Raw genomic sequence first — 19847 nt, forward strand, 5'->3', positions numbered from 1 at the left:
GAATCTTCAATAACGACCATAACCCAGAACAGATCACCTCTAAACAGTGACCATTTTTAGGAACTTTTATTGCAACAGAAATGCACACAAAATTACCTCTAAACAACGGACACCTTCGAACAAAATCTATTTATTTTACCTTCTCGCCACTGGCCTTTATGCAGAGGTTTCACTATATATCAATTAATTATGAATTTAAACAAATACAAGAAAGCTACTATATAAAAAAACTTAATGAAGATATTTGTAGGTTTGATCGAAACTGCGTTAAATAATAAAGTAATTTTTAAATTTTAAAATAATTGTTAAAATCAACAATTTAATTTTATGCATGAGAATTTAAATTTGATTCGCTTCTTCCAGTCTACGTCACACTAACAACACGTGCATAACGCTCCGCCCAGTAAAGCGACGCAAAATCGACAGTGTCGCCTTCTAGCGAGCGATTATCTATACATCAGATAAGCAGAAAGACATCGGATGAGAGTCGATGAGGTGAGTTCTCTTGAAGAATTAATTTGTCAACTTTATCACGATAGGTTAAATGCCCAAAATTCTAAAATATTTAAATAAATTTTTTTAAATATTTAAACAAAATAGTATATATAAGTAAGAGTGGCATATATATAATTCATTATAATTTAATTATCTCCTATTATAACTGTATACCAATTGATAATTGTGATATAATTTAATGGTTATAATGTCAATTTTAATGCGAATTTAATTACTTTAAATTAGTTATAAAATAAAATCTCAATTAAAACATTTTTACTTTATTTTTTCATTAATATTGCATTGTCATCTGTGTATAAAATTATATAAATTAATTTAATATTAAAATTAAATTAATTCATTATTTTTAAATTAAATCAATATTATTTTATTACTTTTTTAATTATTTAATTATTTTACGAGTAAATAATTCATATTGATAATGTTTAGACATTTTTAAAATCAAATATTAATATTATTTAAGTAGGAAATAAATTATAATTAAATCATGATTAAGAATATGTAATTATATTAAAGCATTTTTAAATGGTGAGAAATTAAGATGAAGAGTACGTGTATATGTTTGTATGCACTGTACAGTACGTATATTTAACAAATAGCTGAATGTTAGATGAAGAATTGTGTATATATTCTGTATGCACGTATATCGAATGAATAGTTGATGTGTAAGATGAGCGTGTGTACATGTCTGTATTCACGTATATTTAATGAATAGCTGGATGTGTAAGTTGAAGTATATGTGTACATGTTTTTATGTACAGGCGTATATTGAATGAATAGTTAATGTGTAAGATAGAGAGTACGTACGTGTATAAGTCCGTATGCCTGTATACGTGAGTTTACATGCAGCTATTCATTCAAAATGAATTGCTTACGTTGACTAGTTATATAGTTTATTACGAATATTACACATTAATAATTTATTGATCGACGTAAAGCTAGAGGCAAGTTTAATAAGTATTCAAGAATTTTCTCTTAACGCAAATATCGAATAACAATGATCAAGAACAGCCAGCGAGTTACATTAATAAACGTTTCGTTGACAGTTTAAAATGTAACAAAATTCTAATAATATTGGCTTTTTATTTTCGATAAATAACAAATTTTTAAACTTTAAAATTAAAAAAATTCCTTTAAAAAATTTCGTTGTAATTATTTTCCGTTAGAAAAAAATTCTTAAATTTATAAGGCAAAAATAACTCGTATAAGACGTTTAAATTCTACGTTTTATAAAATTGATTAGAGAGAGATAGAGAATTCGGAAATAAACTGAATTCTGCCTACTTCTTGCTCGATGCAGTCGATTTTTATGGTACATTTCTTTGGCTTTAGAGGGAGGAAAAAATATGTTAGAAAAAATATGACAGGTTTTTAAACTCGGAATTTGGAGTTAATATGAAGTAATTGTATTTTATAATTTTACTTTGCATATTAATTTACAATAAGTCTTAAAACTCTCTCGAGGCATTGTTCGATTCAATCCTTTCGTGATCGGAGCCGGCTTTACACAATCTACTCAAATTAGGGCCTCGTGTTATGGTTTAGGTCCTTACATTTTTATACGTATCGTTATTGGGTAAAGAGGCTCTCTAAACTACAAAGTCTAAGTCTGCAGTTAGACTTCTCATATAAACTATTTCTAAACCTGTTAAGTTACAAAATTACTGTATTTATCAAATCAAATAAAACTCTACAATAACTTTTATGTGATATTTTACATTATGTTATACAAATAAAATACATAATGTATAATATTATATATAATGTATATAATATAATAGGCCTATATACATTACATTATATATAACAATGTTATGTATGTTTCTCAATAATAATTTATAATCGATTTTTTTAATTAAAAACGTAATAGAATTATAAATTAATTTTTTTCTTAATTTAAATTAAACCTACTGAAAGTTTGATAAGACGAATTAGATTAATTCTGTTTATTTTTTTCCAAATTATACAATTTCTTTCTATTTATTTCGTGTCTTTGACCCGGATTGACGTCATCATCGCGATAGGGAGAATTTTTCTTTTGTGATGAATTATTAAAATATTTCACGATTAAAAAACAAAATAAACGATGTAGTTTTTATATGTTTTACATTATTTTATACAGATGGAATTTGTAAAAATCAATTGAATTAATATTATATATTTAATGTTGGAGGTTTAAAAGTTTTTACCAGTCCTTTCGAATTTGTAAGATGTTATCTTCCATTTGAAGGACTTTGTAGAGCATTGTCTTCATTATACAAGCTTGAGCAAGTGTAAAACTTTTNTAAAAAAAAAGTTTATAGAATTAAATAAAAATTTATTTTTTAAGTAAGTTTTGTTAGTTTTTGTGAAAGATAAATGGATTTTTTCATGAAATGCTTTAAAGAAACAGCAAGTAATATAAACTCCAAATTGATTTTAATCAAGTCTAAGCTTTTACTCGAAAGAATTCTTTGAATTCTGAAAGCTAATTTATTACATTTAAACTTAATTGCATTTACATTTAACCTATACTTAAAATTGCCTTTCATTTACCTTTTGTAGATTCTACTGAGGTATTTGTTTTCAATTATCCAGAAAATTATTGCTATTATACAAAGAAAATTCAAGGGCTATTAATGATTTAATTACTTCAATCCTTAAAATTCTTCATTGTTTCTAGAGCATATTTTTTCGTTTTCATTGACTAATTAATTCTGTTTAAGAGTAATGATGAATAGAGGAATTCGTTTCCTTCCATTGATAAGAATTAATGAATCAATGCATAATTTGTTTTATTTATAATTTGTGTTTGACATTTAAATTCAATTAAATAGTGTAATAAAATTCAAAACTTGATCTCAGATGTTGCGTGAATAATGCACGCAAAAATTTCCGAACAGAATAATGAAATTTAAAACATCTTAATTAAATTAATTTAAAATAAAAAGATGTATTTAGTTTTATTTTACCCCTACATTAAGAATAATCATAGAAATTTTGCTCACAAGTGGAGGAATAAAACCTCACCGACAATGGAGTCGTGGGTTCGCACCTCACCAACAGACCGGCCATGTGGAGTTTTCTGGATTTTCCTCACGCGTCTAACATTTACATGGGAGCCAGTTCCCTATAGAAAGTCCTTCAGAGAGGCACCCTCCTTATTAGTTGGGTTGCCAGAAGGGACGTCAAGAGGGGCAGCTGAGGATTTTTTTTAACCAGGACCGGAGAAAATTTAGAAGCCTGTAATGATTCTTATCCTTATAAATTAATGATATTTTTACTAACTAAAAATAAAATAAAATTGTTTAATACTGCTTTTTATTAAAAAGAAACATTCTACCTGTTTCATTTGTTCAAAAAAAAACAAAAAATGTAAAAAGAGGCCCGCTAAGGCGCTGAAGGAGCCCGCGCTCTATCCTGGTCCCCATACAAGCTCTCAACAGCCAAACGTTACATTGCCATATCCCAGCAAACCAAGTCAATCAGAAATTTTTTAAATAGATGTGATGGATCCATTTTCTAGCACATTTTGGTGTGAACGTTTCCGATACAATCGCTATTTTGTGTGTTTAAATACGAAAATTATTCACACCTGTGTTATCTCCTCTGAATATTAACTTTTATAAAAAAAAAATACCTGTTTATTCGATACTTAGATTCCTTAAGTAAAAACAGCAGCTTGTCCTTAAAGATTTTTATAAATCAATTGTTACCTCTCTCAAAACCATGATCGGTTTGCTTCGATTATACTGATAAATACGGTTTATGGTATATTGTAGTGGTTAGTTTACTGCTCATTTGCATTAAAATACTATTGATTTCATATTGTAACAATACATTCAGCTTAGAAAATAGCTAAGCTACGTGATTTATAATCGCTAATTTGCCGTTTCGCATTACCGTCTTCATTTAACTTGATTTACATTTTCCTATCGATCAGTAGCAGTTGCATTATAAGAAAAATTACTTTAAATCTTCTTAAGAATTGAAATTTTAAAAATATTTCTTGATTTTATTTATAAAATTGTTTTTAAAATAATAATCGGAGAAGGTGTGTCCCGGGAAGACTCTATAGGAAATTGGCCCATGTTTTCATGCAAAGAAAACTCCACTTGGCTGGCCCATCGATGAGGCGCGAACCCACGACAGACCAGTGTTCAGTTGTTTTATCCACTCGGCCATGGTGAGCGGAGTATAAATTGAATATGTAAATTAGCATATATTTTAACGTTACATAAACATATTCCCAAAAATAAATTTCTATGATTAATTTTGCTATAATTACGATTAGCGTAGTATTATTCTTATACTTATTTATCAATATTTTCAATAAGAAAAATCAAAAGAAAATTCCCTTTTCTTCTGTCCATTCTTTATTTTTTTTCCTTTTTATTTTTCTGATGTTCCTTTCTGTTTTATTTATCCATCTGCGCTCTCTTCCTCCCATAATTTATATCGTAATAACAGGAATGATGGCAAGGTCCAAATATAGTAATGTACTTAGCTTAACTACAGCTGTGTAATATAAGACAACTGCAATTTTTATATTTTTGTCAATATCGGGCTAATCATATCAAATATGGAGTATATCAGCTTGCCATTTCCATCTCATACAATTAAATCATCAATTAATTTAGTCATTCGTGTATTAGAAATATCCAAATGTTTCTGTTGTTTTCCCTCTATTTATATATAAATTAATCTAATTCCTTTTGAACTAAATTGATGCANTTGCCACAATGTATATAAAATTAAATGTATATGCAAACATTATTCGGTCTATACAATTTTAGGATCATGCAAAATGTATTTCTGTGTATATTCTATACATTAATAACATCTTACAACTCCCATTAATTTAATATACATTAATGAGAATTGTAAGATGTTCTAAATAATTTAATGTAATGCAATATTATTAGAGAGTCTGCCTAGTGGATAAAACCACTGAACACTATCGTGGGTACGCGCCTCACCAACGGACCGCGTGGATTTTTTCGGGTTTTCTTCACGTGTTTAATACCTAAACAGGGAACAATTTTCTTTAGAAAGTCTTCCTGGAAGGCACTCCCTTGGCCTTATCTAATCCAATCTATTCAGGATTCTAGAATGTATAACTGCTGTTCTGTTAAATTTTCATAGATACAAATTTACATTAATTTTGTATCTTATTAATATTCATTAATATAATAGTTCAGAATTATTACTGTAATCGGAATTATATCTAAATTAAGAGAATGCAGACATTTTTCATTCGATGATGCCTGCATCTTTGTTTTTCCGTATTAACTTTGATCGAAATTAGTATTTATGCTTATAAATTTTTGTAAAATTCTTAGTTTTAATTTATAATTTAAGTTTGTAACGAGCTATATTGCAGTTGTTTCTCTTTCGGTATTCAAAATTAGGAATGCCGTTATTTCATTTATCTAAATAGAAGTCTTTGTTACAAAGTCTGGAATTCCAGAGTTTTCTTGATAAGGAAGACAAGTGATAATAGAGACGCAAAAGGCGGTTATCGTATTACCCAAGAGTTGGAGTTGAAAACCATCCCTGGCATTCAGTTGCTTTCAGTCAATATCTCTAGTTCGGCATTGTTGCTATCACTGCTAAACATTTTTCCAACGCCTGTTCATCACTTGATAGACGTTTCTAGAAAAAGTGTAAATTTAATAGAAAATTGTCTTTTTTTATTGTGAAAAGAGACTACTTTCGACCATTTTCACCTTTCTATAAACTATTTTTGAATATTCCTATGTTAGACAAGAAACATTTTATGCCCAAAGTAGACTAGTGGATAAAACCACTAAACACTAATTGCCGGTCGCGGGTTCGTGTCTATCCAACGAACTGGCAGCGTGGAGTTTAATACGTATTCTTTGTGTGTCTAACATATAAATAGGACTAATTTCCCATAAACATCCTCCAAAGAGACATCTTTCCTTGGCAGGTTGCCTACGTGTTGCGTTGCCACATCTCAACAATTAAATCTAAGAATTTAGACAACGCGATATGAATGGATCATAATAGATTTAAATTTCATTTTTATGTTTCAGTAATGGAAAAATTTGTTTTATTTTAAATATTAAGTATATTAGCAATATTATTTAAACGATATTTTTCTGTTAAACTGAAAAAAATTCTTCGTAAAGAACGTTCACGGGAGAAAAAAAATCGATGGCAAAATAGATAAATTTTCTTCTGTTGAATTTCTTCTTTTTATAAAAAGTAATTAAGTAGGATTTTTTTTAATTTAGAAAATCAATGTTATTTGTAATTAGAGTCTTCAAGTTATCGTATTAATTCTATGAAATCATCAACAAATAAATATGTTAATATTCCATTTATTATAGGCCTATATCAAAGAATTATTCTAGATCTGTATGTGATATATTTATTTCCACCCTATAGACACTAAGAGTTCCATACCTATAGTGGTGTTCGTCCTAGCCCACAATACCCGGCCCCTCCTAAATCGGACAAGACATGACATATCCGGAACAAAACTGGATTGGATTGAGGGTTAAAGCAATGCATATATGGTCGATCTGCCAAAGGGATGCCTCCCAGGAGGACTTTCTATGGGAAACTGGTCTCTATTTAGGTGTTAGACACGTGAAGAAAACTCGAAAAACTCTGCACTACCCTAGAAAGTAACTATGAAAAATTTCGTGCAAATTAATCGAATAATTTAAATTGTAAAGTAAATAAACAGAGAGACATTCTGTTTTATATATATACCGTATATATAGACGTTGTTTGAGTTAATTAACATTTCTTCTTTTTATCTATACACGTATATTAGTTTGAGTAAAAACATCGTGCAATTTATAAAACACATACAAAATATTTTAAACTAAATTAATTCCTTTGACATTAAGAGAATCCAACGTAAACAAAATCACGATCAGGTTAATTTATTTTACTTTTGAAAAGTTTTTCGCTTTTTTGATAAGTTATTTATTAAATAAATATAAGTTAAAGTAAACGTACTTTAAAATATATAAACGTAAATTTATATTAGTAACAACTGATACTTAAAAGTTTGGTAAAATTTATATAATTCTTTTATGAAGAGAGAAAAAATTTCCTTTTACAACTATGACATATGTGTAAGATAGTTTACAACCAGAAGGAAAATAACGAAACCAAAAAGAAGCCCGAAGGAATATCGGTACATAACATCAAAGAAATATAAGCAACTTGGACAAACCGATGGGTCGATTTCTAGTTGCAAACAACAGTCCTTTAGCTTTTAGTTTCCTTATTATCAAGATATGAATTCGTGTATTCATCTCTTATTTTAAGTTTTTAAAGTACAATTTACATCATAAAATATATAAATAAAATTGTCATAATTTGATGCTATTTACATATAATAATTATAGCTAGCGTTACAATATTAAATTTTCACTTATAACATGTGTGAAATGTCAACTTTATAAAAAATAGTTGAAAATTAATTAAATAAAAAAAATTTTATTTCACACATTTTAAAATTTCTTTTAAAATTGAGTATTTACATCTAATAGGTTTAGTTTGATAAAATAAGGCTACGCAACACATTGTTGATCGGTCTTACGGGTGGACTTTCTATTGGAAACTGGCCCCTATTTAGATGTTACACGTGAAGAGAATCCGGAAAACTCCACGCGACCAACTACCAGTGAGTGGTTTTATCTAACGAATTTCGATTGTAGCAAAATGTTTTTCACAATTCTTCACGATGCTCACATTTTCTGATTGTTCGTTATTTTCCAAACCCGCTATATTCCCAAACTAGTTGTATAATGACAGAATTTCACATGTGTGTCCTTGATTTAATTGTAACAATCCACATCTGTAACTGAAATAAAAATTTGTAGATTTTCGTCCGATGGCAATTATATTATAAATAAATATCTGAAGACAAAGTCCGCCCAAAAAGGGACCACCGTTTATTAACTTCGTGTTCCAGACTAATAAAATGTGAAATAAAAGTATTGCATTTGTGTCTTAACTTTCAGATTTTGTTTGAAACATACGTAAGCGCGGATTAAGGCGACAATTGCGCCGAATTTCGGCCAAGCGGTTGAATTTTGAAATTAAACTTGTTCCCGAAAATTGAAACCGCATACTCAGGACGGTATTATATCAAATTTGATTGAGATTTGCCCAATATTTTTTTCTACATAGAGTGCTGAATACCTACTCTTTGACTATGATCATCATATATATTGCAAGTCAAGTGAAAATTTGCCATTGTTGATTGTATTTTTACTATAATTTTCGTATAGTACTTTAGATAAGTGTAATTCTACTTTACGAATTAGAATCGGTTCCGAGTACCCACTAGTGACCTAATCGATAAAACCATTGAAGTTGGTCGCCGGTTCTCACATCATGAATGGCATGCCACATGGAGTTTTCCGGGTTTTATTCACTTATCTAACACCTAAATAGGGGCTAGTTTTCTGTAGAAATTTCTCCCAGGAAACACTCCTTGGCAAATCGCCCACGTGTTGCATTGCCATATTCCACCAAACCAAAAAATCTAGGGTGTGTCTACGTGATAAGCTGTTAACTAAACAAGCCAATAACATTGTCGATTTCAAATAAACATACCATTGGCCAATAATGGCGTGAACTTAGCTGCTAACCACCTAGACGCAGCCCTAGTGGATAAAATCACTTAAGTTGGTAGCGGTTTCGAGCCTCTCAAACTAGATTGGCTCGGAAAATTTTCACGTGTAAATATGGGCCAATTATCAACGATAAGCAGCCATTCTGAGAGGTATATCATTCTTGTATTGCGTTATCTTATTCCATTAATCTTATTCAATCAATCTAACCCAAATTTTAATGAAAATTTGAGTTCAATTTTTGTTTCTATATTTAAAAAAGAAAAAAGAAAAAGTATCCGAAGATCTGAGAACTTCAAACTGTACTGAGTTACGCGTATTTTCGTAGCTGGCATTCAAAGCACGATCTCTAATTTTCGAAAATCTTTTCTTTCCAAATAAGATCCATTTATAAAAATCACATATATCAGTTTTAATGGATAAACCTGTAAAACTTTTTAAAGTAATTACTGTACATTTTTAGCACAGGATGAAACTAATTTACTCTATACTTTGTAATTTGTATATAATAAATTTTTACGTTTAGGTTTTTTTTTCCTTCTTTTGAAGCTGATCGTTTCAATTTACTATGAAGTAAGCAATATTATAAAATTTCAAAACTTTGCAAATTTTTATCGGAAAAATCTGGATATAAAATTGTGAAAAAAGAAAATTTTATTGATGTAAGAGCGTTTGACCCGAGGGAAGCCTAAACGAGAAAAAGACTGAATATTCTTTAATAAAATCAAATTTTATTCGAAATTTTATTACAGAATTGAAGGAAAATGTATAGTGAATTGATAAAAACTTGTTTGATTTAATCATTTTGTTTTAATTTTTTTAGTTATCTCAAAACTACATGTAATTGTAATAAATACAGAATTCTCAGACGTGATTCATGCAGAAACTTTTCTAAACTGGGTCCACCTGTAGCTGGGTGGATAAAACTGAACACTTGTCGCAGGTTCTGACCAACGAGCTGGCCACGTAAGTTTTCCGATTTTCTTTGTTTCTAATACCTAAATAGGAACCAGTTTCTCATAGAAAGTCCTATCGGGATGGCACATTCCCTTGACAAATCGTCTATATGTTGCGTTGACTTATTTCTTCAATCCTATCCAATCATTTTATAAACAGTTTTTTTTCACTAGGCTAAAATTTAAAAAAAAATTAATAATTTGCATCTAATAATAATTACTATTATTTTTTAAAAATAAAATTAAATCCGTCAATAATTAGATGGATGATATAAGGCAACGCAAACATAATTGATCTGCCAAGAGGAGGTATGCCTTCCGAGAGTACTTTTATAAAAACTTGCTTCTATTTAGGTGTTAGACACGTAAAATAACCCGAAAAATCCAGGCGACTAGCCAACAGGCTAGTCGCCTGGAGACCCGAACCCGCGACAAACTAAGTACCAGTGTTCTGTGGTTTTATCCATTCTTACCAGTGAGATAAATTCGTTTGATTATTTAAATAATGTTATAATAAGCTTGTTAATCTTTGATATTATCATCATTAAATATAGAAATGAAATTTGAAGGAAAATTAAACCTTAGTAATGAATTCTAGCACTTGATTTATAATTAATGCGATACGAATTTGAAAAATCCCATGACTCATTTTACGTATTCAATCTTAATTACTTCATTTGAAATCTTCTGGGTATATTTATTTAATTAAAATTCATTCAATACTTAAATCTACGTGATGAGTTTATAATATCATTAAATATTTTCATAAAGTTGTAAATATAATTAAATTTATTCATTCCGGAGCGAATAATAACTTTCAATTTGAGTGTTGAAAAGACACAATTAAGAAATATGATATATTACTCAGAAATTTAAGTATAATCGCTAAAATAGCGAAAAGATTTTTAAAAATTTTAATCTTTCCGCTCTCGTGGGCACTGAGGGCCTTTATTCCGTGTCTGTCATGAGTTCGACCAGACTCACAATTGTACCTATGGTGATGAGCTGGATCTAATATACCCCGGACAAGATTGTTGGATTGGGCCTAAGCAACGCAACACGTTGGGATCTGCTAAGGGAGGAATGGCTTCCGGGAGGACTTTTTTTAGGAAAAATGACCCATACTTAGGTGTTAGACACGTGAAGAATGCACGGAAAGGCGCGATTTCATGACCAATGCTCAGTGCTGTTATCCACTCGGATACTATATCCGGGACGGACCACCCGTGAAAAAGTCCTGGGGATTTTAGCCCACCCGGATTCGATCCCAGGTTCCTAGGATAGAAGAGAAGTGGAGATACGAATGTGAAATCATTACAGAAATGTACATTTATCACAAACGAAAATTATCTATTGATAAATGTTGCGTGCATAAACAGTGCCACAATCGGTTAATGTACAGTACTTAATTTATAAGTACAGGCGATTTAATGACAAAAAAAAATAATTCTATGGAGTTTATTTAAATGCAAAACAACTCTCCTTACTAGATTACAATATTAAACTGAATTCTTTAATTTTTAAAATTTATAAATATATTGATAACGAAAAATTATTTATTGTGACATTGTCGCAATGTCCGGGCTGCAATTTTTAATCATATTTTTTACAATTTATTTAATTTAAAATATATGCTCTCCGCAGTGTCTTGCCCCTGTACATAATACTTTTCCTGTTAGCAACAGAGTCATCTGTCTAACTCCTTTCAGGGGAAACTTTGAATTGAAATAACGTGACTTTCGGTGCAAACCCGAAATTCACATACAGTTAATCTGGACTTCCTGCCACTAATCTTGCCACATATGGTCTCGGATTTCATCTATTTGACTCTGTTCTTGAGATTAAGGAAATACGGGCAGACGGACGACAGTAGGAATTTATAAGTCTACAATTTTTTCAAATTGCAGCCCAATAAAAATGATTAACAAGGTTATTTTATAAAGGTATGATATCCTTTTATTAAAATACAAATATAATCTACACAAATAGAATAAAGAAGCAAGAGAGTTTTGAATTTTGACGATTATTAATTATACTGTACAGTACTGTACTGTACATGTAACATTTAAGTTATTGCTACATTAAGGAATATTAATAAGTCGTTTACAAGTAAACGTTGTTGGGAGGTTGCCGTTATTGGAGTTTCGTCTGTAATTCTGACGTACTGTACTGTTTAAAACTGTAATAATTTAATTTGTACATTAGACACTAGAATACTGTACAGGAGAATTCAATTTTACCCATTATATCAATAGAAGAGATGATTGAAAATGTGAACAGAGTTCAAAGTTTTAGAAAATCACACGTGGGATTTCAAATATTTTTGAGCATCTAGTGTTTATAAATACTCTTTAAACCAAATGAATTCCAGAAAAATAATGCTGCTTTAACATATCTGAACACAAAGATGTAAAAAATAAAAAATTCTTTTAATGAATATAAATTATTCATATTTATTAATTAGGCTCACCAATGACCGAGTGGATAAAACCACTGAATACGGATTTGTTACGTTTTCCGTGTTTACTTCACGAGTCTAACATCTAAATAGAGGCAGTTTCCCGTAGAAACCCCTCCCTCTCGGTAGATTGCCCATGTGTTGTTTGCCTTCTACCATCAATCTAATCCAATCTTATTAATTTGTCTGAATAATTTAAATAATTTGAGATTATTTATATATTCACCGGAATATTATGTACGTGTTTTTCATTAGAGTATTTATTTATCTCTTATTTGGAACAATGTATTGAGTCAGAATGGTGAAGATAGCCAAGTTAAATGAACTATAAGTCCATTATTGACGGAGTAATTCATTTTTACTCACGTTGGTTGGCTTGAGTTTAATTCTTTAGTTCAGATGGAATGAAGTAATTTTATAGGTGAAATTAAATTTTTAAAAATCCTAATTATGTTACCATCTAATATCATAAGAAGTTAAACTCAGAACTTCTAAAGTTTAATCGACTTACTGCTAAAATGAACATAGTTTCTTCACTACAACTCAATCTAAGATACTAAAAACTAAGTTTAAAGATTAATAGAAGATAAAACTTTTTGCTTTTTTGTAGAAACAATTTTAGAATTTTTTTCGAAATTTTATTTATACGAGTAGTATAAATTTTCTATGAACTTTTTATATTAGAACTCTTATTACCCTTGAGATATTCAAATTTGGTTTGGTGTTCTTGTGGAATATGGGAATATAACATAAGGACGATTTGCCAAAACATTGCCTCTCGCTAGGGCTTTCTAGCGGAAGTTGGTCTCTTTTTAACTAAGTGTTAAACACGTGAAGAAAACCTGAAAAAATTACACGTGGCCAGTCCGTTGATGAGGTGCGAACCCACGTTCAGTGATTTTTGTCCACTCGGCCATTGGTAAACAGATTCAATTGTAGGAAGAATATTTGCATCATTATATAAAAGATTTTATATCTATTAAATTAATTCTCTTCGTTACGTTTTATATAAACTATTATTTTCAAATTTAATCAAAATTATTTAAAGCAGAAATTCACTTATTCGCTTCTTTATAGCAAAATAATTTTGAGCACATCAATAAAATATTATCCATTATTTGCGCAGTCTGTCGCGGTTCCGATCAATTAAAATTAAATGTAAAAATGAATCGATAACTTAAATGTAACCATCTATTGTAGAATCTGTTTTAAATTAAAATTAAACTTAATTATAGCAGTAATTAAATATGATCACCAGTATTAGAGTAGATAAAGCCACTGAACATGATCAGTATTCAGTGATATTATCTACTCAGAATTCGTGTCCGACCAACAGGCTGGGCGCGAGTTTTCTGGTTTTCCTTAGTGCCTAACATCTAAATAGGCACCAGTTTCCTTATAAAATATACTCGGGAAGTACCCTCTTGGCAGATAGCCCATGTGTTGCATTCCTTTTTTTCCATCAATCCAATCCAGAACAATTGTTTTTATTATTGTTCACTACATTGTTATAGTTTGTGTATAGTACTGATAACAATTTGAATATATTATATATTTAAATTTGTAGTAAAGGATATGATTTGTCTGCATTGCAAATATTCTTTCTAGCTTCCAGAGATAAACAGATATAAAATACTGGAAAATATTAGATTTAAAGAAACTTTACAAAGTTTTTTTATACTCAACTTTAAAGTCTGGAAACGTTCTAAAGTTTTCATCAAATTTTCTAAATAGCATTACGAAGTTTTCTGGAAACAGATTTTTGTTTTTGTTTTTGGCCTGAAGGATTATATTTCATGAAACTTGCAACTTAAAGGTACAAAAATATTAAACAAATTGTTATAATTTAAAATATGTGAAGTAAAAAATGCAAACTTTCTTTTGACGTTATTTAAATAAATATATATATTCTGTGCGTTTTTATTATTTTTAAATATAAATAATTCTTGCAAGATGGACGAAGAAGTCCAGACATCATACAGCTTTGAGGGATCCGAGATCGAATCCAGGCGGTCGATAAACCGAGAAGGTTTCGAGGGTGATCTGTTCCGGATATATCGATAAAAGTATTGATGGGATAAAGCAATGCAACACCTGGACGGTCTGTCAATTGTGGATGCGGAGTGTCTCCCTGGAGGACTATGGTAAACTAAACCCTATTTAGGTGTCAGGCCCGCCAATGGCCAAGTGTATAAGAGCACTGAACACTGGTAGTAGTTTGTCTTGGATTTTCAGATCGCCCAAGTGTCACGTTGTCGTATACGAATAAAATCAAACCATCTAGGTGTCAGAACACATGAAGAAAACCCGGAAAACCCCACACTGCCAGCCGTTGATGAGGCGCGAACTTGTGACCAATTACCAGTGTTCAGTGGTTTTTATCCACCCGGCCACTGGGACTCTATTCGAATTTTTAAAATTGTATTCATCGATTGTTTAGGTATTTATATATAATAATTGATATCGTATTTATCATGAAATTGCGGTTTTCCATCAACTTGAATGTAATTTCGCTCCCTTATCGATTTTCAATATTATCGAGCATCTTGTACTCTTATCTGGATTGAAGCTGCAAACGCAATTAATTTTATTTTTATCGCAATAAATATTGTTGTTATAAGGCTGAAAATTGGAGTGATTTCAGTTAAATTTTAAACAAATCGTAACGTAATATTAACCAAATACGAGATGAAAATAATAAAAATTTTATGACATTTTTTAGTATATAATAAAATCGGAATGATCACAGCAGCTGAAGAATTGCTTTAGGTGCTGCGATCATTTCACATATTAAACATGAAAATGCTTTATATCTTTTATATATTTCAGGATTTGCCGAAACGACTTCGATCTTGCTTAATCGTAATTAATTAATAAATGTCATTAAATCTACGATGGATAACTTGACTATAAATAGCATATTTGTAGTCTTTGCAACTAATCAAACAATGAATCAGACAAGAAACTTGACTTTGGCTACTTCAGCAGAGTATATTATCCACAAAGAAGGACAAATTGCAGCTATGGTGCTAACATCATTAGCATTATCTTTAGTCATTTTGGCGACTGTGGTGGGTAATATATCAGTTATAGCAGCAATATTTTGTGAAAGAAATCTTCAAACTGTTGGTAATGGTTTGGTACTATCTTTAGCGGTGGCAGATTTGATGGTGGCTTGTTTGGTGATGCCATTAGGAGCTGTGTACGAAGTTCGCCAAGAATGGTCATTGGGACCCGAATTGTGTGACATATGGACTTCGTGTGACGTACTGTGTTGCACTGCATCGATTCTACATCTATTAGCTATTGCTGTTGACCGTTTTTGGGCGGTGACGAATATCGACTACGTCAGGAAACGTAATGGATGTCATATCGGTTTCATGATACTATTGGTTTGGGGTATAGCTTTTTTCGTTTCGTTTCCTCCCATATTCGGTTGGAAAGATCCTGATTTTCAGTATAGAATAGAAGTCGAAAAAAGGTGTTTAGTTAGTCAAGATGTCGCCTATCAACTATTCGCTACGTGCGCTACATTTTATGTGCCGTTGGTAGCCATACTGTTTCTCTACTGGAAGATATATCGGGTGGCCAGGAAGCGCATACGACACAAGCCGGGGGGTAAGATAATTCCAAGACCTCCGCAAGCGTCCCCGAGTACCTTGTCACCACCTTTTGTTTCCGAACTGACTGTAATTTCTAATAATTATTCTTCGCACCCAAGTAGTGATAACAGCATGACTGCCAGCATGGTAGCCGAACAAGATTTTACATTGAGGCCAATGATCAACAAAAGCTGTGCCACAAAACATAGAAAAGAATCATTAAAGACGAAAAGGGAAAGAAAAGCAGCAAAAACACTGGCTATTATTACTGGTATTTTTGTTATATGTTGGTTACCATTCTTTGTCGTTGCATTGCTAATGCCATTATGCAACACCTGTCAACCTGAAGATTATGTTTTCAGCATATTTCTATGGTTAGGATACGCTAATTCTATGATAAATCCAATTATTTATACCATTTTTAGTCCAGATTTCAGGGCAGCATTTGAAAGAATGCTGTGCAATAAAAGAGCATCTAGAATACGATGAATGGAAACATCATATTAAAATTTCTATAAATAAATCGAACACTGGAAATAACATAAATAAATCAATATTGAAATTAAAATTTATATATATTAATAATTTAGTGAAATGTTTAAGTATTGTTCTTTAATCATATTTTTTACAATTTATTTAATTTAAAATATATGCTCTCCGCAGTGTCTTGCCCCTGTACATAATACTTTTCCTGTTAGCAACAGAGTCATCTGTCTAACTCCTTTCAGGGGAAACTTTGAATTGAAATAACGTGACTTTCGGTGCAAACCCGAAATTCACATACAGTTAATCTGGACTTCCTGCCACTAATCTTGCCACATATGGTCTCGGATTTCATCTATTTGACTCTGTTCTTGAGATTAAGGAAATACGGGCAGACGGACGACAGTAGGAATTTATAAGTCTACAATTTTTTCAAATTGCAGCCCAATAAAAATGATTAACAAGGTTATTTTATAAAGGTATGATATCCTTTTATTAAAATACAAATATAATCTACACAAATAGAATAAAGAAGCAAGAGAGTTTTGAATTTTGACGATTATTAATTATACTGTACAGTACTGTACTGTACATGTAACATTTAAGTTATTGCTANTGGGGCAAAACATGTTAACTGGTTTTTTTTGAAGTGTTTGGGAAAATCACCCAAAAATTTGGCGTTTGCTCTTTATTATGTTAAAGGTGGCTAACTTATGCCCAGGGCCGTCGAAAGCTCGTGTGGAGTCCGGAATTGAATAGACGTTTTTGGTCTTTAGTGGTCCCCTTTCTGTATTTTTTAAACAAATGAAATAAGTAGAATGTTTCTTTATTAAGTTTCTTAAAAATAATAATAATTTTTAGAGGGGGTAGGAACCACTAAAGGGCTTCTAAAGCTCGGAATAAAATCTGCAGCTTACATTCCTTCTCGATGGATAAGCCAATGAGAAGTTGTCTATCATGAGTATGGAAATTATATCTGCCCAATGTTTATAGAAAATAAAGAAACTCAGTTAATATGTTATTGTCTCGGGATATTCAATTACGTGATGAAAATGATGCTTATATGTATTTTAAATAATGTAATATTCGGTTTCTGTTATAAGAGTTGCAGGCAGTTACGTGTATTTGTCGCTTCTTCATCACCATTTGCACAGTTTTTCAGGTAAATGTGATTAATGATTTTCTATCTCACTTATTGTCATCAATAAAATTCTATATTTCGTATTTAATGGCCTGTCTGATTTTACGTTTCATTTGAAGATATATTACTTGTCAAAACCTCTTAAAGAAGAACGTACCCTTGCTTTTTATACTAGGATATTGACCCTGTTTGGCCAAAGCAAGGTATTGCATCTGGATAGAAATAAAGATTAAAACTAATTACTCATATCATATCTAAAAAAATAAAGTTTATGATACTTAAAAAATAAAATCATAAATTGTGCCAAATGATATTTTAATCTATTTATAAAAGATGATATATTTTCGAGTAAAAGTCATTTTTTGAAAAATAAATTTTTAGAAACATAAAAAAATCCTGAAATAAGAAAATTAAACAGAAATTTTGTGTAAAAATTAATTGATTGAATTGTTTTTTCAAATTAAATTTGTTTTTAAATATACATGGTCATGTATAAGACACCGGACCTATAGGCACCTCGTGACTCTATTGGACTAATTTCGGGATTTTTTTTTATCCCCTCCTCAGCCAACCATACGTCCTATCTCCACTATATCAAATTACAAATATATATATTTTTGTAATTTGATGATTATGACACTTCAAGGACTCTATACATAGGGTCTTTCTACATAATACCATAAACCGATAGTATCCAATTAACACTATATAATTATTTACAGATTATAATAAAGCAATATTACTGTTACAATTTCAATTTTTAGGCCCCATAATCATGTGTGTCACATGCCTAATGGTCCCAAAAATTATCCAATAGTGTCGCGAAGTGCCTATACGTCTGGTGTGTCTTATACAAGACCAAATAAATATATAAAATATTAAAGTTCAGATGGTGAATTATTTGTATTATCATTTATAATTCTATATTTAATTTCGTTATTATTATGTAATATTCATATTGAATAAAATTATCGAGTTTATTTTGATTTAAGGCACGGTTCACTGCACAGTAATTATAAATTTAAATCAATAATCATCACAGTTTAACTATTGTTAACACATTTCTATTGATTTATTAAATAATTTGAAATTTACTGTATATAAGTATATCTTAATTAATTACTATTGTAAGAAAAATGTGAATTTAATTTTTTAAATAATAAAGTTTGTTTTGTAATTTCACAACAGTTTCCTTTATTATAAACACATTAGTTATATAACGCTGTTTTTTAATATTTCACATCTCGACATGTTCATTTCTTAAATGTGCGTGAATAAGAATAAACAATTATTCTTGCCGCTGTATTGATCCAGAAATGTCCTGCTGATACTTTGTATCACTGTATGAAAGTTAATAAACTTCCATGCTCAGCTTAGATGAAGGTCAAAAATTTTCTTCAATGATGACGTCATTGGAACAAGTAAGATTAGTTTCCCTATTACGACTCAACTAACGTAAATGGATTATGTGGCTGAACAAGGATATTCCCTTACTAAGTCTATCAAGCTATGAAGAAGTTGGTAAAAGATATCGTTCAAAATTGTTTAACTTTCTACAAAAAGCAAAAAAAACAAAAAAAAAAGGTAAAAGATATCGTTCAAAATTGTTTAACTTTCTACAAAAAGCAAAAAAAACAAAAACAAAAAATACAAACTGAAAATATAATCTTTGTAATTTCTAAAGAATTAAATTCTTAGAAAGGAATTCGTTTTGTAAATTAGATAAATAATTGAAGACACTAATTTTATGTTAAATTATTCAAAATCCGATTGACTTGCATAGATGATGGCGTAATGTGTGTGTCCATTATATAAGGCTGTCGAGAGCTTATGTGGGGACCGGGATAGAGCGAGCGGGCACCTTTAGTTTTATTTTTATTTGTTTATTTATTTATCTTTTGTTGAATAAATGAAATACGTAGAATGTTTTTTTCACTAATTTACTAATAAAAAATCCAGTAATGACTTGTGTAACTTTTCCGGCAAAGTTCTAGTTTTATGTTCTAGAAACACTAAGATACATTAGCACGAAGTTAAAATTGTGTAATTGCAAAATTGTAGCGTCATCTGTTATGAAATGTTCTTTAA

The 19847-nt window shown here is 30.4% G+C and overlaps 1 protein-coding gene across 3 annotated transcripts in view; it reads left to right on the forward strand.

Annotated features, from left to right (window-relative positions):
* Positions 1-415: 415 nt before the first annotated feature.
* The window catches only part of LOC111617777 (5-hydroxytryptamine receptor 2A-like), an 89323-nt gene continuing 69891 nt past the window's right edge, over positions 416-19847 (forward strand). The window contains exons 1-3 of one of the 3 annotated variants that reach the window (XM_023359066.1): positions 14179-14349; positions 14487-14677; positions 15363-16718. In XM_023359066.1, the coding sequence (XP_023214834.1) occupies positions 15428-16624 (1197 nt within the window). In that variant the 5' untranslated portion in view covers positions 14179-14349; positions 14487-14677; positions 15363-15427 and the 3' untranslated portion in view covers positions 16625-16718. Of the gene's footprint in view, positions 496-14178; positions 14350-14486; positions 14678-15362; positions 16719-19847 lie in introns of those variants that run through there. The other 2 variants (XM_023359067.1, XM_023359065.1) reach the window with 2 other exon arrangements.

Source organism: Centruroides sculpturatus, unplaced genomic scaffold, assembly GCF_000671375.1.
Source record: "Centruroides sculpturatus isolate CEXI.00-Female unplaced genomic scaffold, Cexi_2.0 scaffold648, whole genome shotgun sequence".
Taxonomy (NCBI): Eukaryota; Metazoa; Arthropoda; class Arachnida; order Scorpiones; family Buthidae; genus Centruroides; species Centruroides sculpturatus.